The sequence below is a fragment of the Pan troglodytes genome, chromosome 1 (assembly GCF_028858775.2).
Source record: "Pan troglodytes isolate AG18354 chromosome 1, NHGRI_mPanTro3-v2.0_pri, whole genome shotgun sequence".
Lineage (NCBI taxonomy): Eukaryota > Metazoa > Chordata > Mammalia > Primates > Hominidae > Pan > Pan troglodytes.
In genome coordinates, this window is record NC_072398.2 from 66,174,507 (window position 1) to 66,200,911 (window position 26,405).

The 26,405-nt window shown below is 37.7% G+C and overlaps 1 protein-coding gene across 1 annotated transcript in view; it reads left to right on the forward strand.

The window, feature by feature from the left end:
• The window catches only part of SHCBP1L (SHC binding and spindle associated 1 like), a 53,131-nt gene that overhangs the window by 18,334 nt on the left and 8,392 nt on the right, over positions 1–26,405 (forward strand). The window contains 1 exon segment of the mRNA NM_001246493.1: positions 4,981–5,086. Within this exon segment, the coding sequence (NP_001233422.1) occupies positions 4,981–5,086 (106 nt within the window).

Consider the following 26,405-nt stretch of genomic DNA (forward strand, 5'->3'; position numbering starts at 1 on the left):
TTGTGTTTGGCAGTGGGTTTTTAGGTACCACAACAATACTGTATGTTATGTGAGAGAAAAAAGTCATAAGTTGGACTTTGTTAAAATTGAAAACTGCTCTGAAAAATACACTATTAAGAGAATGAAGAAACTAGCCACAGATTAGGAGAAAATATTTGCATAATGCATATCTGATAGACTTGTATCTAAAATATACAAAGAGCTCATAAAACTCAAACATAACAAACAACCCAATTAAAAATGGGCAAAGATCTGAATAGACACCTTACCAAAGAAGACACACAGACAGAAAAAAGCATATAAAGAGATGCTCAACCTCATTTGTCATTAGTAAGTTGCAAATTAAAACAGCAGTGAGATGCCATTACATACCTATTAGAAATGGCTAAAATCCAAAAAGCTGATAATATTAATTGCTACTGAGAATGTTGAGCAAAGGAACTCTCATTCTTTGTTGGTTAGAATGCAAAATGGTACTGCCTCTTTAGAGCACTGTTCGGCAGTTTCTTACAAAGTGAAACATAGTTTAACCATAGGACTCAGCAGTTGCAATCCTACTTGGTATTTACCCAATTAATTTGAAAACTTAGGTCCACATTAAAAACCTACACTGAAATAAAAAGGATTACAAAGGAATAGTATAAATAAGCCAACAAATTAGATAACCAAGAATAAATGAACAGATGCCTAGTAAGACACAATCTACCAAAAATGATTCAAGCAGAAACATAAATTCTGACTGGCTCTATAACAAGTTAAGTAGATTGAATTAGCAAATGAAAAACTACTCACAAAGGAAAGTCAAGGACTAGATGTCTTCACTGGTGAATTGTGACACACGTTTAAAGAAGAATCAACACTAATTCTTCAAAAACTCTTCCAGAAAATAAAAGGTAACAATTTCCCAACTCATTCTGTGAGACCAATATACTACTCTGAATCCAAAAGCAAAGACATCACAAGAAAAGAAAACCTACACGAATATCACTAATGAATATAGATACAAAATCCTCAACAAAATACTAACAAATGGAGTCCAGCAACATATAAAAAGATCAGTCCCTATGACTAAGGTGAGATTTATCCCAGGAATCCAATGTTGTTTTAAAATACGAAAATCAATCAGTATAATATATAATATTAATAGAATAAAAAAACAAGACACACAGTCATCTCAATAGACACAGAAAAATCATATGACAAATTAACACCCTTTCATGATAAACACTCTAAAAAAAACTTGGAATAGAAGGCATTTTCCTCAACCTGTTTAAGGCTATCTATGAAAAACTCACAGCTAGAGTCATCATTTTTTGTGGTGAAAGAAGAGATGTTTTTCCCCCTACAATCAGGAGCATGATAAGGATATTTACTCTTGCCACTTTTATTCAAATTGTACTGGAGGTTCTAGCCAGAGCAATTAGACAAGAAAAAGAAATAAAAAGCATACAGATTGGAAAGGAAGAAGTAAAGTTATCTCTATTCACAGATGACATGGTCTTGTATATAGAAAATCCTATAATGAAATACTGCTCAGCAATATAAAGAAGTAAATTGCTGGCCAGGTGAGGTGGCTCATGCCTGTAATCCCAGCACTTTGGGAGGCTGAGGCAGGCAGATCACAAGGTCAGGAGTTCGAGACCAGCCTGACCAACATGGTGAAACCCCGTCTCTACTAAAAATACAGAAATTAGCCAGGTGTGGTGGTGTGTGCCTGCAATCCCAACTACTCAGGAGGCTGAGGCAGGAGAATTGCTCGAACCTGGGAGGCAGAGGTTGCAGTGAGCTGAGATCGCACCACTGCACTCCAGCCTGGGTGACAGAGTGAGACTCTGTTTCCAAAAAAAAAAAAAAAAAAAAAGAAGTAAATTGCTAACACACACAATAACAATAACCTGGATGGATCTCAAAAATAGGCTGAGTGAAAAAAGCAGACACAAAAGAATGCATAGTATATTATTCCACTTTAAAATTCCATTGAGAGACTGAGCAGGATGGCTCACGCCTGTAATCCCAGCACTTTGGGAGGCTGAAGTGGGCAGATCACCTGAGGTCAAGAGTTCGAGACAAGCCTGGCCAATATGGCAAAACCCCATCTCTAATAAAAGTACAAAAATTAGCAAGGCAAGGTGGTGCAGGCCAGTTGTCCCAGATACTTGGGAGGCTGAGGCAGGAGAATCGCTTGAACCCGGGAGGCAGAGGTTGCAGTGAGCTGAGATCGTGCTGCTGAGATTGTGCCACTGCATTCCAGCCTTGGCAACAGAGCGAGACTCTGACTCAAATAAATAAATAAATAATAAAATTCCATAAAAAATTCCTAGAAAGGTGTGGAACAACAGGAATTCTCACTTATTGCTGGTAGGAAAAACAGTATAGTCACTTTGGAAGACAGTTTAGAAGTTCCTTACAAAACTAAAGATGCTCTTATCATATGATCCAGCAATCATGTTCCTTGATAATTGGAAACTTATGTTCACACAAAAACCTGCACATGGTTGTTTATAGCAGTTTTATTCATAATTGCTGAAACTTGGAAGCAACCAAAATGTCCTTCAGCAGGTGAATATATAAATTGTGGGACACCCAGACAAGGAATGTTATTCAGCACGAAAAAGAAAAAGACCTGTCAAGCCATGACAAGACATGGAAGAAACTTAAATGCATATTACTAAGTGAAAGAAGCCAATCTGAAAAGGCTACATACTGTATGACTCCAACTATATGACATTCTGGAAAGATAAAATTGTGGAGGCGGTAAAAAAAAAAAAAAAAATCAGTGGTTCCCAAGTATTAAGGGAGAGGCAGAGCATAGAGAATTCTTAGGGCAGTGAAACTCTTCTGTATTATACTATGATGGTGGCTACATGTCATTATACATTTGTCCAAACTCCTATAATGGACAACACCAAGAGTCAACTCTGATGTAAACTATGGACTTTGGGTGATAATGATGTATCAATATAGGTTCATCGGTTGTAACGAGTGTACCACTCTGGTGCCAGATATTGATAGTGGGGCAGGTTGTGTGTGCGGGGGGAACAAGGGATACACAGGAACTCTCTTCTTTTTGATCAACTTTGCTGAAAATCTGAAACTGCTCTGAAAAATAAAGCCTATTAAGAAAAATTTGAAGGAAGGGAAATACGTAACGACAGAAAGCAGACCAATGTTTGTTCAGGACTGCAAAGATGCATGAGGAAACTTATCAGTATGATGGAAATTTTTTATATCTTTATTATTGTGATTGAGTTAAAAACATATATACATTTGTGAAATCTCATGGAATAGTTCACTTAAAATGAATACCTTGTATGTAAATTATACCTTAATAAACCTGATTAAAAAACACCTATATATACCTTTGATTTTAAAACTAGGATAGCATGATAAACTACTGTGGTTTCCTGAATGTTTAGGATGTCTTACTTTTGGAGCAGCTAATTAACTGGTATATAGCAAAAAAAAAAATGTATGAATGGTTCCCTGTTTCTCAAGATCAAGACCACTTGCTTAAATAGATATAAAAATGCTGAGTGGGTTTGATTTTGAAATGTTTAATGAAACTTTTGGAGGATACTGCTATATGTTTAAATTCAGTTTTTAATAACTTGCATAGAAAATTATTAGAAAGTTTCCTGAAATCATAAGTTTTACAAAAATATATAATAATTGAGATACAGCTCAAAAATATTGGTACTGGCCAGGCTCATGCCTGTAATCCTAGCACTTGGGGAGGCCAAGGTGGGAGGACTGCTTGAGGCCAGGAGTTCAAGACCAGCTTGGGCAATGTAATGAGACCCTGCCTCTTAAAAAAAAAAAAAAAAGCCAGGCAAGGTGGCACATGCCTGTAGTCCTAGCTCCTGGGGAGGCTGAGGTGGGAGGATTGCTTGAGCCCAGGAGGTCAAGGCTGCAGTAAGCCATAATTGTACCACTGCACTCCAGGGTAAGACCCTGTCTTTAATTAAAAAAAAAAAAAAAAAAAAAAAAAAAAAAAAATATATATATATATATATATATATATATACACACACATATATACTCCAGGGCAAGACCCTGTCTTTAATAATATATATATATATATATATATATATATATATATATATATATATATATACACACACACACACACATATATACTCCAGGGCAAGACCCTGTCTTTAATAAAAAAATATATATATATATACACACACTAAAGCCACATCCTCTTAGCATAAAGCAATAATCAAAGTGCAGCAGAGAATGCAAAAGATTATACTAAAGAGATTACTGGTAAATCCATATCTATTGGAAAAAGAGTGTCCCTTTTGGCTGACAGTAATGATAAAAGCCAACAGCTATACTGAAACTTTTTATCTGACTTTCTGTTGGAGACACTTAAATGATAGAGATACGAACAGGAAACATAAAGAAAAGCAGGAAGAAGAGAAAGAACTAATTAGAAGTGCTGAATAGCAAACAATATAAAAACAACTAAGAGAGAAGCTGAAACAGTTCTGCTGGGAGACCAACAGCCAACTATTTTATGGAGATAATATCCTTTGAAACAAAACGATATATTAATTGAGCATAGTATCTAAAATTACGTATATTCGAAAATATTCTGATGCCTCCCTGTCACAGGCATAACCCATCTTTGTGTGAGTCTACAACTCAATGGATTATGAAAGTACACCCCGGAAATTTTTCTACTGTATTGGAAGGTTGAGGTAGCTGAGGCAATGGTTGCAGAGGGTTGCATGCAGATTTCCAGGTACTATCAATTAAAATGAAAATATTTTAGAGTTTAAGGATTTAAATATGCAGTGATCTAAAAGATCTGAATCATTACATTGCTCTCAAGTTGCTCATTGCTCTCAAGGAACTTATAATTGATGAAAACATTTCTCAAAGATGCTTAGTACCAAGTTTTTATTTACAAGTAAGGACAAGGTCAGTCTTTTTCATGTTAATTTAATTATAACTAAATATTTTCAACTATAGAGTTCATGGACCTTTCTTTCCAAGAATTCTGAGGCGTAGGAAAGGAAAAAGAGAATTTGGAAAGACTATAACACATATTGTAGCAAAAATGATGACTACTGAAATGGTAAGAAATAAACTATTCTTATTTGTTATTTAAGTATTAGCTGTGTATAATTGGAAGAGAAGCTCCCTGAGGGTGGAGTCCTTGTCTAATCATTAATGCCTTATTTTCTCAACTACCTCCAGCTCAGTTATTGCCATATAATAGATACTAAATAAATAAATGGTGACAACTATTTACTGAGTACTAACCTTGTAGCCAGGTACTATGTTAGTTGCTTGGTGAAGATGAGACATAAACGTGAGAAAGACTGCATTTAGGGGAGACAAAATGTTGATCCAGACCCACAGTCTTCCTTCTTCACACATTTGAAAATTTCAAGCATGGTGGAAATATGGACACAAGTATATAGGCAGTTACAATTATGACACAGAATGATAAATGCTATGATAATGATATGTACAGGGTACATGTAGGATGGGTACATAAGACAGAATTAGGAGTCTGGAAATGCTGAATAGAAGAAATAACTCAGCTGAATCCTGAAGGATGAATATAAATTTATCCAGCTCAAGAACAAACAAATGTTCTGAGCCAAAGAGCAAATATTTTCATTTCACTTGACCTCTCAGTAGCATTTCAAATCTCTCTCATTGAAATAATCTCTTTCCTTGTTTTATGTTAGTATACTTTCCTGGTTTTCATTCTTTCTAGTTACTTTTTTTCTCATGTCCTCTAAATGCTTGGTACTTGTCTTTTTTATGCACTATATTATCCCGAAGTGATTTAGCTGATCTTCTCCCATAACTTCACTTATATATACAGGTACTTTTCCAGAGTGTATTTGCATAGCCCAAACTTTTGCTCTAAGCCCCAAACCTATGTGTCCAACTGCCTATTGCTTATGACCACTTAATTGTCTCACCAGTACATCAATTAATTGTCTGCAATTAATTTCATAATCTTATCCCATTGACTTGCTTTCATTCTGGAGTTCTCTGTTTCAATAAATGGTACCATCATCTACTTGGTTGCTAATAACAATTTTCTGGGAGTTATCTTGTTCATATTTCTCATCACTTTCATACACACTCACTTTTTTCCTTCACTCACCCCACATCCTGGGATAAGCTGTGTTGTTTCCTCTGCCTGCTGAGCCACTGTTCATCCTTCAGGTCTTGATTTAAATATTTCCACAGGAAAAGGCCTTCTCAACCTTTCATAATACATTAGACTGCTGTATACAATTATAGTACCTTGTACTTTTCCCTATTGGCACTTTCCTTTATCATGACTACATTTAACACTTTTGTGGCTATTTAATGTCTGTCTCTTTCACTAGTATGTGAGCTTCTTGAGAGCAAAGAGTATTTACCACTCATCCAGTCACCTAGCATGATGCTTGATACATGGTAGGTGCCCAGCAATTTTTGGTGAATGAATAAATTAGTGTGTGTAACAAGAGAGGTTAGTATATATGAGGAACTGAAAGAAGGCCACCAAGGCTGGTGGTTAACATCTAAGAGAGTGATGAAAGATAAAGCTGGCATATTAGACAGTCTTGTCTGCTATTCTACCAATTTTTATTCTTTTCAACAAAATTTAATTTTCCTTTTAATTACTTATTGGAGCATATTATTCAATCATGTTGATTATTCCGCTAACATCTTTATAAACACCTTTTAAAACATCTTTTTAAAAAGGTATAAATCTTGCTTTTATCCTCAGCTTTATTTTGTCATTTTTATTTTTACTTCTCCTTTTCACTTTTAAATAGGTCCTGTCTTTATTCACTTTCTTATATGAGAGAAATTTCTATGATTTTTTTTGTTCAGTGCTTTGCAATTCTGTTTTCATTTGTGTAATTATACCTGAACTTTGGAGGCCAGAATAATTAGAGGGAGACTACTGTGAAGAGAAAGTATCATCAGCTTCCACTTTACTTAGACCTTGGATTTTAGATTTACTTTTGAGGTTCATGAAATATAGTTTGATAGTAGTATAGCTGTGCATATAAGCTTTTTTTTTTTTTTTTTTTTTTTTTTTTGAGACGGAGTCTTGCTCTGTCGCCCAGGCTGGAGTGCAGTGGCGTGATCTCGCCTCACTGCAAGCTCCGCCTCCCGGGTTCAGGCCATTCTCCTGCCTCAGCCTCCCGAGTAGCTGGGACTACAGGCGCCCGCCACTACGCCCGGCTAATTTTTTGTATTTTTAGTAGAGACGGGGTTTCACCCCGTTAGCCAGGATGGTCTCGATCTGACCTCGTGATCCGCCCTCCTCAGCCTCCCAAAGTGCTGGGATTACAGGCGTGAGCCACCGCGCCCGGCTGCTGTGCATGTTAGCTTTAACAATTTCCTCATCTTTGAAGATTCTTGACTGAGAATTCTTGCTCTATACCCACCCCTTGGACGCAGTTTATTCATGCCCATCATCTTATGTTGGTGATCTTTACAAGCAGTGCAGTGGAAAGGCATGGACTTTGTAGTTAGTTACCCAATGTTCAAATACCCTGAGACCACTTAATAAACAATCTTAGGCAAAGCGCATAACCTCTAAGCCTCAATTTCCTTACTTGCAGAATGCTTTAAAAGGAGAGAGAGTATATATATATATATATATATATATATATATATATATATATATATATATATATAGCTAGTTAAGAGCATGGCCTCTAAAGACAAATTGCCTGGATTCTTGGTTTTGCTACTTACTAGTTAGGTGATTTTCAACCAATTATTTAACCCATCTGTAGTTTAGTTTCTCATATGTAAAATTGGGATAATAATCCTATGTTTCATATTTATAGAGTTGCTGTAAAGATTAAATGAGTTTATATTTGTAATATGCTTAGAATAATGCCCAGCACATAGTAAATGCTCAATAAATGTTTACCACTTGTTTCAGTTTCTGAACTAAAGTTAAACATTAGTCATTCTCCCAGATCTAGGAGAAACAGTGGTATTCCCATTGTGTATCATAGGCCTTTATCCTCTTGTTGATCACAGGCTTTTCCTTCTTTCAATCTGGAGACGGTATAGTGTGATGTTGGAGAACATAGACTTTAAGATCATAAAAACCTGGATTTGATTCACAGTTTTGCTTCTTAATATTTCTATGAGATTAAACAAATTACATGGTTTCTCTTATTTCCTCATCTGTAAAAGAGAATAATGAAGTCTGTTCCATAGAGTGTTAGGCTTAAGTGAAATAATTTATATAAATCTTTTAGCAAAATGCCTAGCACATAAATAAATGTCAACTGATATTATTATTACTATTTTGCAGTTTATATCCCAATAATATAGCCATCATTTTTGCCAGATTTTTCCTGAAGTGCTACAGAAGGTGATAACCATGTCTGAAAATATACGAAGTACAAAAAAGAATTTAATCAGTTTTCTTCCATCTGTACTACTGATTCTGTTGCCATCTGCCTCCTCAGAGACAGTGTGCTCTCAGTTATTCCTTCTTTTTTTTGGTATCTTTTTTCCTTTCTTAAAAAACTTGAGGTGAAATTTACATAGCAAAATTAACTGTTTTAAAGTGATATTCAGTGACATTTAGTAGGGTCACAATGCTGTGTACATCTGTCTGGTTCCTAACCATTTTCATTACCCAAAACCAGAACCCCATACCTCCATTTCCCCTTTCCCCCACCTCCTGACAACCAACAATCTGCTATCTCTGTAGATTTATGATTCTGGATATTTCATGTAAATGGAATCATAAAATATCTGACCTTTATGTCTGGCTTCTTTCATCTAGCATGATGTTTATAAGGTTCATCCACATTGTAGCATTTATCAGTACTTCATTCATTTTTCTGGCTGAATAATATCCTTTTGTATGTATATACAATGATCTGCTTATACATTCATCAGTTGGTGGATATCTGAGTTGTTTCTGCCTTTTGACTATTGGGGAAAGTGGGGCTGTGAACATCTGTGTGCAAGAGTTTGTCTGACTACTTGTTTTCGATTCTTTGGGGTATATACCAAAGACTAGAATTACTGGGTCATATGTGCCACTTTATGAGGAATTGCCAAACTGTTTTTCACCGGGGCTGAAACATTTCACATTGTCATCTGCAAAGTATTAGAGTTCCAATTTCTCCAGTCCTCACCAAAACTTTTATCTTTTTTTATTATTTATTTTTTCTCTTTCTTTTATTTTTAAAATTACTGTGATCCTAGCGAGTGTGAAGTGGTATTTCATTGTAGTTTTGATTTTCATTTAACTAATGACTAATGATGTTGAAGATGTTGAACATCTTTCCATGGACTTGTTGGCCATTTGTGTATCTTCCTTGGAGTAACGTCTATTAAATTCATATCCCATTTTGTAATTGGGTTGTTTGTCTTCTTGTTATTGACTATAAGAGTTATTTATATATTCTGAATACTAGACCCTTATTAGATATATGCTCTGCAAATTTTTACCCCCCATTCCTTAGGCTTTTTCACTTCCTTTTGTGCTCTTTATTGCCACTTAGGGGATGCTAGGAGCATCGCCTGTCCGTGATCACTGTCATTGCTGTTAACCTTATTCACTATTTCATACGTGATCCCTCTTCCTCCCCCTCCTTCTTTCTTTCTTCACTTCTTTCCTTCCTTTCCTTCCCTTCCTTCCCTTCCTCCCCTTCCTCCCCTTCCTTCCTTTCTTCCTTCCTTTCCTTCTTCCTTTCTTTTTCTTTCTTTCTTTCTTTCTTTTTTCTTTCTTTCTTTCTTCCTTCCTTCCTTCCTTCCTTTCCTTTCTTTCTCTCTCTCTCTTTGTCTTTCCCTTCCTTCCTTCTTTCCTTCCTTCCTTCCTCCCTCCCTTCCTCCCTCCTTCCCCCACCCCCCTCTTCCCTCCTTCCTTCCTTCCTTTCTTTCTCTTTCTTTCTTTCTTTCTTTCTTTTCTTTCCTTTATTTTGTAGTTGGATCGGAATAGCACTGCATCTGTACATTGCTTTGGGCAGCATGGTCATTTTAACAACCTTGATTCTTTTGGCGGGGCGCGGTGGCTCACACCTGTAATCCCAGCACTTTGGAAGGCCAAGGCGGGAGGATCACGAGGTCAGGAGATCAAGACCATCCTGGCTAACACGGTGAAACCCCGTCTCTACTAAAAATACAAAAAATTAGCCGGGCATTGTAGTGGGCGCCTGTAGTCCCAGCTACTCAGGAGGCTGAGGCAGGAGAATGGCATGAACCCAGGAGGCAGAGCTTGCAGTGAGCTGAGATCAGCCACTGCACTCCAGCCTGGGTGGCAGAGCGAGACTCCATCTCAAAAAAAAAAAAAAAAAAAATTGATTCTTCTTATTCTTGAGCATGGAATGTTTTTCCATTTGTTTGTGTTGTCTCTTATTTCTTTCAACAGCATTTTGTAGTTTTGCAATTCTTGTTGTAGAGCTTTTTCACTTCCCTCGTTAGCTGTATTCCTAGGTATTTTATTTTCTGTGTGTGGCTATTGTGAATGGGATTGTGTTCTTGATTTAGTTCTTCAGCTTGGACATTGTTGGTGTATAGAAATGCTATGGATTTTTGTACATTGATTTTTGTATCCTGAAACTTTGCTAAAGTTGTTTATCAGATCTAGAAGCTTTTGGGTAGAGGCTATGAGGTTTTCTAGGTATAAAATCATATAGTCTCTAAAGAGATAATTTGACTTCCCCTCTTCCTATTTGGATGCCTTTTATTTCTGTCTTTTGCCTGATTGCTCTGGCTAGGACTTCCAGTACTGTGTTGAATCGAAGTGGTAAGAGTGGATATCGTTGTCTTGTTGTTTTTCAAGGGGAACGCTTCCAGCTTTTGCCCATTCAGTATGATGTTGGCTGTGGGTTTGTCATAGATGGCTCTTGTTATCTTGAGGTATATTCCTTAAGTGCCTAGCTTGTTGAGAGTTTTTAAGATGAATAGATGTTGAATTTATAGAAAACCTTTTCAGCATCTGTTGAGATGATCATGTGGTTTTTGTTTTTAGTTCTGTTTGTGTGCTGAATCACATTTATTGATTTTTGTATGTTGAACCAACCTTGCATCCCAGGAATAAAGCTAATGTTATCATGGTGGATTAGCTTTTTGACTAATGGCCACTTAGGTCATTGATGTGCTACTAGATTCAGTTTGTTAATATTTTGTTGAGGATGTTTGCATCTGTGTTCATTAGGAATATTGGCTTGAAGTTTACTTTTTTTGATGCTTCTGCCAGGTTTTGGTATCAGAATCATGCTGGCCTCAAAGAATGAGTTAGGGAGGAATGTTTTGGAATAGTTTCAGTAGGATTGGTAGCAACTCTTATACGTCTGGTAGAATTCAGCTGTAAATTTGTCTCGTTCAGGGCTTTTTCTGATTGGTAGGTAGGCTCTTTATTACTGATTCAGTTTTGGAACTCATTATTAGTCTGTTTAGGGTTTCAATTTCTTCGTGGTTCAATCTTGGGAGATTGTGTGTTTGCAGGAATTCATCCAGTTCCTTTAGATTTTCTAGTTTTTGTGCATAGAGGTGTTTGTAATAGCCTCTGAGGGTTTTTTTGTATTTCTGTGGTGTCAGTAGTAATGTCCTTTTTGTTGTTTCTGGTTATGTTTATTTGGATATTCTCTCTTAGTCTAGCTAGCAGTCTATGTTATTTATTCTTTCAAAAAACAAAGGTTTTGTTGATCTTTTGTGTGGTTTTTCACATCTCAGATTCATTCAGTTCCACTCTAATTTTGGTTATTTTTCTTCTTCTAGCTTTGGGATTGGTTTACTCTTATTTTTCTAGTTCCTCCAGGTGTGATGTCAGGTTGTCAATTTGAGATCTTTCTAACCTTTTGATGTGAGCGATTAGCAGAATAAACTTTCCTCTTAACACTAATTTAGCTGTGTCTCAGAGTTTCTGGTATGTTATATCCTTGTTCTCATTAGTTTCAAATAATTTTTTGATTTTTTGATTTCTGTGTTAATTTCAGTGTTTACCCAAAAGTCATTCAGGAGCAGATTGCTTAATTTCCAAGTAATTGTATGATTTTGAAAGGTCTTCTTAGTATTGATTTCTTTTTTTTTTTTTTTAGATGGAATCTCGCTCTGTCACCCAGGCTGGAGTGCAGTGGCATGATCTTGGCTCACTGCAACCTCCACCTTCCAGATTCAAGTGATTCTCCCGCCTTGGCCTCCCAAGTAGCTAGGATTACAGGCATGCACCACCATGCCTGGCTAATTTTTTGTATTTTTGGTAGAGATGGGGTTTCACCATGTTGGCCAGGCTGGTCTCAAACTCCTGACCTCAAGTGATCTGACCTCAGGCGATCTGTAGATGTCTGTTAGGTCCATTTGGTCGTGTAGAGTTCAGGTCTCAAACATCTTTCTTAATTTTCTGCCTCAATTATCTGTCTAATACTGTCAGTGGGGTGTTGAAGTCTTGCACCACTATTGTGTGGTTATCTAAGTCTCCTGATAGGTTTCTAAGAACTTATTTTATGAATGTGAGTGCTCCAGTGTTGGGATTATATATATTTAAGATAGTTAATTCTTCCTGTTGAATCAAACCCTTTATCATTATGTAATGCCATTCTTTGTCTTTTTAAAATCATTCTTGGTTTAGAGTCTATTTTGTCTGAAATTAAAATAGTAACCCCTGCTTTTTTTGGTTTTCCATTTGCTTGGTAGATTTTTCTCCATCTTTTTGCTTTGAGCCTATGGGTGTCATTGTATGTGAAATGGATTTCTTTTTTTTGGAACTGAGTCTTGCTCTGTCGCCTAGGCTGGAGTGCAGTGGCGTGATCTCAGCTCACTGCAATCTCTGCCTCTTGCCTCAGCCTCCCAAGTAGCTGGGATCACAGGCACATTGCCACCGCGCCTGGTTAATTATTGTATTTTTAGTAGAGATGGGGTTTTGCCATGTTGGCCAAGCTGGTCTCGAATTCCTGACCTCAGGTGATCCACCTTCCTTGGCCTCTCAAAGTGCTGGGATTATAGGTGTGAGCCACCATGCCCTGCCTGAGATGGATTTCTTGAAGACAGCATAGAGTTGAGTCTTCCTTCTTTATCTAACTTGCCACTTTGTGCCTTTTAAGTATGGCATATAACCCATTTACTTTCAAGGTTAATATTAATATGTGCAGATTTGATCCTGTCAAAACAAACCTAACAAACCTATTAGCTCGTTGTTATGCAGACTTGATAGTGCAGTTACTTTATAGTGTGAATGGTCTATGTCCTTAAGTGTGTTTTTGTGGTGGTAAATAACAGTCTGTCATTTCCACGTTTAGCACTCCCTTAAGGACCTCTTGTAAGGTCTGGTGGCAATGAATTTTCTTAGCATTTTCTTACCTTCACTTATGAAGCTTAGTTTGGATGGATATGAAATTCTTGGTTGGAGTTTCTTTTCTTTAAGATTGCTGAATGTAGGCCCCCAATCTCTTCTGACTTACAGGATTTCTGCTGAAAGGTCCACTGTTAGCTTGATAGGGTTCCCTTTGTAGGTGACCTGCCTCTCCTCTCTAGCTGCCTTTAATATTTTTTCTTTCACGTTGACCTTGAAGAATCTGATGACTATGTCTTGGGGATGGTCATTTTGTATAGTATCTCATAGGGGTACTCTGCTTTTTCTGGATTTGAATGTCAACCTCTCTGGAGAGGTTGGGAAATTTTTAGTGTACAGTATCCTGAAATATGCTTGCTTGCTTTCTCTCCCTCTGTTTTAGGGATGCCAATGAGTCGTAGGTTTGGTCTCTTTACATAATCCCATATTTGTCAGAGGTTTTGTTCATTCTTTTTTATTCTTTTTTTTTATTTTTGTTGGACTAGTCTTCAAGCTCTGAGATTCTTTCCTCGGCCTGGTCTATTCTGCTATTAATACTTCCAATTCTTGGAGTGAGTTTTTCAGCTCCATCAGTTCAGTTTGATTCTTTCATAAAGTGACTGTTTCATCTTCCAGCTCTTGTATTGTTTATTGGATTCATTAGATTCTTTGGATTGGGTTTCAACTTTCTCCTAAATCTTGATGATCTTAGTTCATATCCAGATTCCGTATTCTGTCTGTCATTTCAGCCTGGTTAAGAACCATTGATGGGGAATTAGTGTGGTTGTTTGGCGGTAAGAAGACACTCTGGCTTTTTAAGTTGCCAGAGTTCTTGCACTGCTTTTTTCGCATCTGCTTGGGCCGATGTTCCTTTGAAGTTGATGTCCTTTGGATGGGGTTTTTTTGCTTTTATATTCTTTGATGCGTGTGAGGGTTTTACTGTGGTATAAGGTGGGTTCAGTCAACTGGCTTCATTTCTGGAAGACGTCAGGGGTCCAATTCTTACCTCAGTACTACTGGGCTGCATGCGCAACCCTGGGGGGCTGGTACCAGGCCCACAGCACAGGTTTGTTCTCTGGCCTCTCAAGGTTAATCACCTCCTGCACTGGAGGGGCTGAGGTGTTCACAGTCTGCTGGTAACAACACTTCGATGGTGAGTGCTGACCAAAGCCCTTTGTTGGGGCAGTGGCAGCAGGTCTGCACTCCTGCATATGTGCCAACAGTGGCAGCGGTGCAGCAGGGTGTGCATGTATCAGCAGGGGCAGGGTGCCAGCGAGGGTGGGACAGTGGTGTTTGTATGTATGCATTAGTGCTAGTGGTGGCAGGACAACAAAGTGTGCATGCATGTGTGCTGGTAGGGGAGGGGTGGTGACATCTGCCTGTATGTGTGCACTTCCAAAGCAGTGGGGGATGATGTGGTAGGGGGAGGCTGTGTGGATCCCTCTTTCTTGATTTAATATGTTACAACAAGCAAGTCATGGCCTCCAACTTTCAGATCTTTATCAAGTTTGGTAACAATAAGAAACATGGATCCATAGTTAGAAAATTCAATAAATGTTAAAACAAACACCCAGTTTGATCTTCCTCAGTGAATGACCATTCCAGTCTTATGCTTATAATTGAAATTAGCTTTGACCCATTGACCTGCCCAAAATTACCTTATCCCTCACCCAGTGGTCTATGCATGGTGCCTAGGCTTTTTTACATTCTTGATAATGTCCCTTGATGCCTTACAGTTTTTAACTTTGAGGAAATTCAGCTGCTTTGGTTTGGATGTTTTTGCCCCACTCCAAAACTCAAGTTTTGGAAACTTAATCCTCAACACAACAGAGTTGGGAGATGAAGCCTAATGGGAGGTATTTCAAGAGGATAGGGCCCTCACAAATGGATCAATGCCCCTATAAAAAGGAATTATGGGAGCTGGTTCTGCCTCTGTTGTTCTTCTGCCATGTGAAGACAGAGTTCCTCTCCAGAGTTCTTGCCTTTTGCCATGTGAGGATCCAAGTGGCAGGCAAGGTGCCATCTTGGAAGAGAATGGCCTCACCAGGCACCAAACCTGCCAGTGCCTTGACCTTAGACTCCCTAGCCTCCAGAACTGTGAGCTAATAAATTTATTTTATAAATTACACAGTCTGTAGCATTCTGTTATACAGCAGCACAGATAGACTAAGGCAGAAATTTATTTTTTCTTTTGTTACTCATGCTTTTGTGTCATACCTTAGAATCCGCTGCCAAGTTCAAGATCATGAAGATTTACCCTTATGGTTTTTCCTAAGAGTTTTATGGTTTTAGCTCTTATATATAGGTTGTTAATCAATTTTGAGTTAATTTTTGTATATGGTGTTGGGTTTGGGTTCAGCTTTATCCTTTTGCATGTAGATACTTATTTGTCCCAACACCATATGTTGAAGAGACTATTCTTTCCCCATTGAATGATCTTGTAACCCTTGTTGAAAATCACTTGCCCATAATTGGGTTTATTTCTGGATTTTCAGTTCTATCCCACTGGTCTATATGCCTATCTTTATGCCAGTACCACACTATTTTATTACTGTGGCTTTGTAGTAAGTTTTGGAATCAGAAGAGTGAGTCCTCCACTTTGTTCTTTTTCAGTATTGTTTGGCTGTTCAGAGTCCCTTGCAATTCATTATTAATTTGAAGATGAGCATGTTCATTTCTTCAAAAAAAAGGCTATTGAAATTCTGATAGGGATTACATTGAATCTGTAGATCAATGTAAGTAGTATTGCTATTTTAGCAATATTAAAATCTTCCAATCCATGAACATGGGATGGCTTTTCATCTATTTGACCTTCTTTAATTTCTTTGAGCAGTGGTTTGTAGTTTCAGTATACAAGTCCTTCACCTCCTTGGTTTACATTATTTCTAGGCATTTTATTATTTTGTGTGCTATTGTAAATGGAATTTTCTTAATTTTCTTTTCAGATTGTTCATTAGTGATATATAAAAACAAAACTGATTTTGTGTTCTGATTTTGCATCCTTCAACTTTGCTGAATTTGTTTATTAGCTATCATATGTTTTTGGTGCATTCCTTGGAGATATATATGTGTGTATATATATGTATATATATGTATATATAGTGTATATATATGTATATATATGTGTGTATATATGTATCTATGTGTGTATATATGTATATATGTGTGTATATATGTATATATATGTGTATATATATACACACACATATATATACGTGTGTGTATATATACACACACACGTATATGTGTGTGTATATATACATATATGTGTATATATACATATATATATAGAGAGAGAGAGGAGACTATATATAGGGTCATGTCATCTGCAAACAGTAAGTTTTACTTCCTCCTTTACAATTTGGATACATTTTATTTCTTTTTGCATAGTTGCTCTGGCTAGGACGTCTGGTTCAATGTTGAACAGCAGTGGCAAAAGTGGGCATCATTGTCTTTTCTGATACTTTGGGGTGTTATTGGCAGAATTGTGTCCCTCCAAAATTCATATATTGAAGTCCTTACCCCAGTACCCTAAAATGTAAGCATATTTGGAGAGCAAGTGTTTAAAGAGATGATTAAATTAAAATGAAGCCATTAGGGTTGGCCCTCCTCCAGTCTGACTGATATCCTTAAAAGAAAGGAAATTTGGACACAGAAAAAGACATCAGGGGTGCATGTGCACAGAAGGATGACCATGTGAAGAGGGAGCAAAACCACAACCACCTGCAAGCAGAGAGAGGCTCAGAAGAAACCAAATCTGTTGACACATTGATCTTGGGCTTCCGTCCTCCAGAACTGTAAGAAAATAAATTTCTGGCCGGGTGCAGTGACTCACGCCTGTAATCCCAGCACTCTGGGAGGCCGAGATGGGTGGATCACTTGAAGTCAGGAGTTCAAGATCAGCCTGGCCAACATGATGAAACCCCACCTCTACTAAAAATACAGAAATTAGCTGGGCATAGCTTTTTCTGCATCAATTGAGATTATTGTGTAATTTATTTTTCCCCTTCATTCTATTAATGTGGTGTGTTATGATTGATTTTTGTATATTAAATCACTCTTGCATTCTTGGAATAAATCTCACTTCATCATCATGTATAACCTTTTAAATATGTTGTTGAGTTCAGTTTGCTAGGATTTATTGAGGATTTTTGCATTTATATTCAAAAGGAATATTGCTGTATAGTTTTCTTTTCTTCTGGTATTTTTGTCTAGCTTTGTTATCAGATAATGCTTGCCTGAGAATTAGGAAGTGTTCTCACAGATTTTGGAGGAATTTGGGAAAGATTGGTGTTAATTCTTTTTTTTTAACTTTTATTTTAGGTTTGGGGGTACACGTGAAGATTTGTTACATAGGTAAACTCATGTCATGGGGGTTTGTTATACATATTATTTCATCACCCAGGTATTAAGACCAGTACCCAATAGTTATCTTTTCTGCTCCTGTCTTTCCTCCCACCCTCTACCTTCAAGTAGACACCAGTGTCTGTTGTTTTCCTCTTTGCATTCATAAGTTATTATTTAGTGTTCATGGTGTTAATTTTTGAAATGTTTGGTAGATTTATCAATGAAGCTATCTGATCTTGGACTTTTCTTTGTTGGGAGATTTTTGCTTACTGATTTTTTAATCTCTTTACTGTTATAGGTCTGTTCAGATTTTATATTTCTTCTAGAGCCAGTTTTGGTAAACTGTGTGTTTCTAGGAATTTGTATACTTAATTTTTGTTGGTATGAAATCAGTGCATTTGTTGGTGTACAATTGTTCATAGGTGTACATATAATGATAGTATAATCATAGAATATCATTATAAATAATTTTTATTTCTTTAAGGTCAGTAGTAATGTATCTACCTTCATATCTGATTTTAGTTGTTTGTGCCTCCTCTTTCTCTTAGTCTAGCTAAACTTTTGTCAATTTTGTTGATCTTTTCAAATAATTAATCTTTGATTTTGTTTTTATTTTTCCTATTCTCTATTTCATTGAACTCTAATCTGTATCGTTTCCTTTTACTGTTGGCTGTGGGTTTAATTTGCTTTTTCTAGTTTCTTAAGTTGTAAAATTAGATTGCTGATTTGAGATCTTTCTTTTTTAATGTAGGCATTTACTGCTATAAATTTCTCTCTGAGCTCTGCTTTTCCTGCATCCTATAAATTTTGGTATGTTGTGTTTTCATTTTCATTTATCTCAAAGTATCTTCAGATTTTCCTTTTGTTTCATTTTTGAGCCATTTGTTATTTAAGAATATGTTGTCAGGCCGGGCGCAGTGGCTCACGCCTGTAATCCCAGCACTTTGGGAGGCCGAGAGGGGCGGATCACAAGGTCAGGAGATAGAGACCATCCTGGCTAACACGGTGAAACCCCGTCTCTACTAAAAATACAAAAAATTAGCCGGGCGTGATGGCGGGCGCCTGTGGTCCCAGCTACTCGAGAGGCTGAGGCAGGAGAATGGCGTGAACCCGGGGGGTGGAGCTTGCAGTGAGCCGAGATCGCGCCACTGCACTCCAGCCTGGGCGACAGAGTGAGACTCCGTCTCAAAAAAAAAAAAAAAAAAAAAAAAAAAAAAAAAAAAAAAGAATACGTTGTTTAATTTTCACATATGTCTAAAATTTTCAGTTTTCTTTCCATAATTGACTTCTACTTTAATTCCATTGTGGTCAGAGAAGATGTATTTATTGAGACTTGTTTTGTGGCCTAATAGATGGTATATCTTGGAGAATGTTCCATATGCATTCCAGAAGAATGCATATCCTTTTGTGTTGGACTTGGGGGGCAGTGTATATATGTATGTTAGGTCTAGTTGGATTATACTGTTGTTCAAGTCCTCTATTTCCTTATTGTTCTTCTGTCTAGATGTTCTAGTTATTTTTGAAAGTGGTATAGAAATCTTCAACTATTATTATAAAACTATTTCTTCCTTCAATTCTGTGAATGTTTTACTTCATACATTTTGAGACCTTGTTGTTTGGTTTGCATATGCTTATTGGTACATCTTCTTGATGAATTAACTCTTTTGTTAATATATAATACCTTTCTTTGTCTCTAGCAACAATTGTGTTATTAAAGTCTATTTTATCTAATGTTAGTATAGCCACCCCAGCTCTTTTTCAATTACTGTTTGTACAGAATATCTTTTTATTCTTTCACTGTTAACCTACTTGTGTCTTTGAATCTAAAGTGAGATTCTTTTTTTTTTTTTTTTTTTTTTTTTTGAGACAGAGTCTGCCTCTGTTGCCCAGAATGGAGTGCAACGGTGCAATCTCAGCTCACTGCAACTTCCGCCTCCCAGGTTCAAGTGATTCTCCTGCCTCAGCCTCCTGAGTAGCTGGGATTATGCACCACCATGCCTGGCTAATTTTTGTATTTTTAGTAAAGATGGGGTTTCACCATGTTGGCCAGGCTGGTCTCAAATTCCTGACCTCATGATCCACCCACCTCGCCCTCCCAAAGGGTTGGGATTACAGGCATGAGCCACCACACCTGGCCTGAAATGAGATTCTTGTAACATTATATAGTTGGATTATTTTTCTTTATCCTTTCTACCTGTCTTTTTTAATTGGTGATCTTAATCCATTTACATTTAAAATGATTACTGATAAGGAAGGACTTACTTCTGTCATTGGCTACTGTTTTTCCTACAAGTAATATCTTTTTTTTGTTATGCAGTGCTTTCAGTACCATCTTCTTTTGTGTTTTATGATTTTTTTTTTAGTGTACCATTTTGATTTACTCCACATTTCCTTTTGTATGTATTTTTTAGTTGTATTCTTGGTGATTATCAAGGGAATTGTAATTCACATCCTACATTTATAACGATTGAGTTTGAATTGATACCAACTTTGCTTTAATAGCATACAGCTCCATCGTCCCTTTATGTTGTTATTGTTACAAATTACATCTTTATACATTGTTTCCCCATTAGCATGGATTTACGAGGATTATTTTAGGCATCGGTATCTTAAATTATATAGGAAACAAAAAAAGGAGTCACAAACCAAAAATACAGTAATACTGCCTTTATATTTACCCTTGATTTTACCTTTACTGGAATTTTTTTATTTCTTTATATGGCTTTGAGTTACTTCTGTTATCTATTTCATTTCAGTCTGAAGGACTCCTTTAGCATTTTTTTTAGGATAAGCCTAACTTTTTTTATCTAGAAATGTCAATTTCTTCTTCATTTTGAAAAGGTATTTTTTCTAGATATAGAATTTTTGGTTGTTTATCTTTCAGCACTTTTAAATCCCACTGCTTTCTGGCTTCCATGGTTTCTGATGAGAAAGCAGCCTTAATCTTATTAAAGATCTCTTATACTTAATGCATTGCTTCTCTCATGCTGCTTGTAAGATTCTCTCTTTATCTTTGGATTGTTTTTTATCATTATTATTTTTTGAGATGGAGTTTTGCTCCTGTTGCCCAGGCTGGAGTGCAATGGCATGATCTTGGCTCACTGCAACCTCTGCATCCCGGGTTCAAGCAATTCTCCTACCTCAGCCTCCCCAGTAGCTGGTATCACAGGCATGTGGCACCACATCTGGTTAATTTTTGTATTTTTAGTAGAGATGGGGTTTCACCATGTTGGCCAAGCTGGTCTGGAACTCCTGACCTCAGGTGGTCAGCTGCCTTGGCCTCACAAAGTGCTGGTATTACAGGTGTGAGCCACTGTGCCCTGCCTATCTTTGGATTTTAATTGTTTGATTATAATATATGTTAATGTGTGTTTCTTTGTGTTTATCTTACTTAAAGTCCATTACACTTCTTGGATATGTAGATTCATGTCTTTAATGAAATTTGGGATGTTTTCGGCCATTACGTTTTCAAGTATTTTTTCTGCCTTTGTTAGGAAAACACTCAAACCATATTTTCCCTCTGTTTTCACAACAAAACAAGAATTATCAACACAGAAAACTTCTGTGACCCCAAAATATGTGGGGCTTTCTCCCCACCAGCAAGTAATCAATCAGTTCTCCAGCAGACCCCAACTGGGTGTCCTACAATTCTATTTCAGCATACAGTAGATAGTGTCACATTCTACAGTTTGGAGACTCAGCCTCCAAAACTGCTCCTCTCCCTCAGACACCAGTCACAAGTCTAGGCCTCCAGAACTTCTGACTGACTGGCTTCAAGTTGGGGTTCTCACAACTCCTTTTTTGGGTTTAATTAATTTACTAGAGCAGCTCACAGGACTCAGAGAAACATTTATGTTTACCAGTTAATTTAATTAATTAATTAATTTTTTGAGATGGAGTCTTGCTATGTCACCCAGGCTGAAGTGCAGTGGTGCGATCTCGGCTCACTGTAACCTCCACCTCCTGGGTTCAAGTGATTCTCCTGCCTCAGCCTCCTGAGTAGCTGGGATTACAGGCGCACACCACCACACCCAGCTAATTTTTGTATTTTTAGTAGAGAAGGGGTTTCACCATATTGGTCAGTCTGGTCTTGAACTCCTGACCTTGTGATCCACCCACCTCAGCCTCCCAAAGTGCTGGGATTACAGGCATGAGCCACAGTGCCTGGCCTATGTTTACCAGTTTATTATAAAGGATATTACAGTCAAGCACAGTGGCTCATGCCTGTAATCCCAGCACTTTGGGAGGCCGAGGCAGGTGGATCACTTGAGATCAGGAGTTTGAGACCAGCCTGGCCAACATGGCAAAAACCCGTCTCTACTAAAAATACAAAAATTTGCTGGGTGTGGTGGTGCACACCTGTAATCTCAGCTACTTGGGAGGCTGAGGCAGGAGAATCACTTGAACCCAGGAGGCAGAGGTTGCAATGAACCGAGATTGCGCCACTGCACTGCAGTCTGGGTGACAGAGTGAGACTGTGTCTCAAAAAAAAAAAAAAATCGATATTACAAAGGATACAGATGAAAAGATGTGTAGGGGAAGGTATCAGGGAAAGTACACAGAGCTCCCATGCCCTCCTCCAGGTATATCATCCTCCAGGAAATGTTATGAGGTCAGCTTTCTGAAGGCTCTCTGAACCTAGTCCTCTTAGGTTTCTTTGGACAACTGTGTTAAAACATGATTGGCCTCAAGTTATGGGGTGGAACCCAGTTTATTTATTTATGTTTTGTCTCTTTTTTTCTTTTTTGTGGATAACAGGGTCTTGCTATATTGCCCAGGCAGGTCTCAAACTCCTGGGCTCAAGCTATGCTCCCACCTCTGCCTCCCTAAGAGCTGGGAGTACAGGCATGAGCCACCGTGCCTGGCGGAATCTGGTTTGGAATGAGGGTCTTATGACCCACAATCAGAAAAGCACAGGAATATTAGGGTCCTGCCCTGGGGCAGGTGAAAGGAGAGCAAGAGAAGGTTAGGGAGATTCTGTTTCATGAGGCCTAAAGCACCCAACATTATAACAAAAAGCTGTAATAAGGACTGTGGAAGTTATGAGTCAGGAGGTGTGAATGAAAACCCATATATACATACAAAGTAACAACACACCCTTTTCTCTCTTTCCTCTTCTTCTGACACTTCCTAATAAGTATATTTATATGCTTCATAATATCCCACTGGTCCCTTTGATGCTGTTCATTTTTTTCTATAGTTCTTTTCTTTCTGATCTCAGGCTGGATAATTTCTATTGTGCTTTCATCAAGATTGCTGATTATTTTTTCTGCTTGCTCAAATCTGCTGTTGAACCCTTCTAGTGAATTTTTCACTTCAGCTATCACACTTTTCAACTACAGAATTTCTATTTTGTTTATATTTTTATTGATATTCTTTATTTGTTCAGACATTGTTCTCCTGGTTGCTTCTAGTTCTCTATTGTTTCCTTTAGCTCTTTGTGCACATTTAAAACAGTAGAGTTAAAGTCTTTGTCTAGTAAGTCCAAAGTCTTATCTGGGCTTCCTCAGGGATAGTTTCTGTCAATTTATTTTTCCTGTGAATGGGTCATGGTATCTTATTTTTTTTGTATGCCTTGCAATTTTTTTGTTGAAAGCTGGACATTTTAGATATTATAATATCGTAACTCTGGAAATTGGATTCTACTCCTCCCCAGGGTTTGTTTCGGTTGTTTATGACCGCAGCTATATGTTTGTTTAATGACTTTTCTAAACTAATTTGCAAAGGCTGTATTCCTTTTCTTTGTGGCACTTGAAGTCTTTGTTGTGTTATCTCAGTAGATAGTGAGTGATCTAACAGAGATTTCCTTAAATGGCTCAGCTAAAAAGAAAAAACAAGGCCAGGTGCAGTGGCTTACACCTGTAATCCCAGCACTTCGGGAGGCTGAGGCAGGCAGATCACTTGAGGCCAAGAGTTTGAGACCAGCCTGGCCAACATGGTGAAACCCCACCTCTACTAAAAATACAGAAATTAGCTGGGCATAGTGGTGCACACCTGTAATCCCAGCTAGTTGGGAGGCTGAGGCAGGATAATCACTTGAACCCAGGAGGAAGAGGCTGCAGTGAGCCAAGATTGTCCTACTGCACTTCAGCCTGGGCGACAGAGCCTGGATCCATCTCAAAAAAAAAACACAACAACAAAAAAATAGATAAATAACTAGAGAAAAACAAAACCAAAAACTCTCCCAGTGTTTGCAGATTGTCTCTGAGCTGAGGCACTCCTTCAAAGCTAAGCCAGGCTGCCTAAAACTTTGTATTAGCTTTTGCTTCCTGTTTGCACAAGGCCCAAAGAGCAGCCAAAGGTGCAAGCCTAGGTTCTTCTTGGGTATCTTCTGAGCATACGTCTAACCCTGCAGTGCATGTGCATTTCACTATTGATTTCCTGGTATATGGGAAGCCCTGATTCCTTTCAAGCCCTTATTCCTCCAAAAATCTTTCTCCTCAGCCCCTCGTCTAAGGAATCTTGCTTGTCTCTTTCTGTGTTCTTTGCGCTAGGCATCTATGGGGCAAAGGGAAAGCCACTCCAACCTGAGGGGTGAAAAAAAAATCATCTTTCTTTGCCAGTCTGTCAGAGAACTACCAGATAGGTCAGAATTTACAACCATAGTATTTTGAGAACAAAGCCTATATTGCACCCTACCACCTGGTGGCCTGCTGGCACCAGCAAGCTACACCAGGAATGTGGGCTGCCATTTCCATTGCTGCTGCAGAGCAGGGGATTGGGGGATGGTAGGTGGGTAAGCAAAAAAATGCCACACTTGTTTACTGAATTTTAGCAGCCACTTCATTAAGCATTTCCTTTGTTGCTGTGTTTGATTTAGGTTCTAGAGCTCCCAAAAGTTGATTCCATAGTTTTTGCCAACTTAATGTTTGCTTCAGTGGAAGAGCCATTACTTCACCATTTCTGTGCTGTCATCTCTTCCTTGTGTCTTTAACCTCTCCTCTCTACTCTCTCCTTCCTGAATGCAGTGAGATATGTTCAATTCTGTTCTATTTTAAATAGCAAAACAATATCTACCCTAAACACCACATCTCTTTTCTTACCTTGCAGAGAAAAACTACTTGAAATATTTATCTGCATTTATTTCCACTTCTTCGTATTTATTCCTCTACTCACTGTGATCCGGCTTCTGTCTCCAGAATATCACTGAAAATGCTGTTGTGGTCATGTAGAATCTCCCTCTGGCCAATTGCAGTAGGTACAACTCAGAGATTACCATCTTGTTAATCTTTGAGCAGCATTTGACACTACCAACTACATTTGTCCCTCAGTATACACAGAGATTAGTCCAAAGACACTTGGCATGTATCCAAATCCGTGTGTACTCAAGTCCTGCTGTCAACCCTGCAGAACCCATATATACAAAATTCAAAGTCTGCTCTCCATATACTCAGATTTTCATCCTGCAAATACTGTATTTTGATCTGTGTTTGGTTGAAAAAAATCTGTGTATAAGTGGGTCTATGCAGTTCAAACCCATGTTGTTCAAGGGTCAACTGTACTTCCTCCTTCCATGACATCCTAGTCTCCTGATTTTTTTCTACCCCCTCTTTGCCTACTTTTCAATATTCTTTGTGAGATCTTGTGTTTCTGCCAGTTTGTTAAATATTCCTCAGTGTTCTGTTCTAGGTTGCTATCTTTCCCTCTTTACGCATTCTTGTAGCTAATTTCATCCATTCCTGTGCTCAAATTATCATATAAGTAAATAATTCTATGACCTTATGTCTAGTCAGGTCCTATATTCTACACCCTTATATCCATAGTCTGCTGGATACCTCTATCTAGTGACTCCACTGGCACTTCAAATTTATTGGCACCAAAATTAAACTCATCGTCTTCCTCTATCACACTTTTTTCTCTCTCCTGTGTTTCTTATTTCAGTGAATAAAAAAAATATAAGTGAGGAGGGTTTCAGAGTTCTTACAAATTATTTATTTACAGAAGTAGTCTTGTGCTATCTGCTTCCAATGTATGTAATACCTGCACAAATGAGTTTGTAGGTTGCTGATTTAGTAAGGTTTATAGGAATTTTACATATATCTGGAAAAAGTGTTCACTCTCACTTATCAAATAAATGGAAATGAAAATGAGGTGAGGAGGACTTTTGTCCGTTAAAATGGCAAATATTGTACAAATTTTTTAAAAATCCCATGTTGTTTTGTTTATGACAAAACGAGCATTCTTAACCCAAGTTTTAATTGATTAAGCTTTTCTGGAGAGGAATTTGGCAAAGTATATCCAAGAGTCTTAAAATGTTTATACCTTTTGATTCAGCAATTTCCTGTCTAGTAATGTTTCCTAAAGAAATAACTAGAGATATACATAAGGATCTGTTATAGTATTTTCATAATGTTGAAAACTCATAAACCATCCAAATAAGAGTGAGAAATTCATAACATGAGTTGTAATATATCTGTTTGATACATTAGTATGTAATTGTTAAAAGTTAGGCTTTGATGTGCTATTCATAATAGCAAAGACAGAGAATCAACCCAGGTGCCCATTGATGGTGGATTGAATAATGTAAATGTGGTACATGTACACCATGGAATACTATGCAGCCATAAAAAGAATGAAATCATGTCCTTTGCCATGGCGTGGATGCACCTGAAGGCCATTATCCTAAGTGAATTAATGCAGGAACAGAAAACCAAATACTGCATGTTCTCACTTACAAGCAGGAGCTAAACACTAAGCACACATGGACACAAACATGAGAACAATAGACACTGCTAACTACTGGTGCAGGAGGAAGAAGGGAGGGGATGTTTGTTGA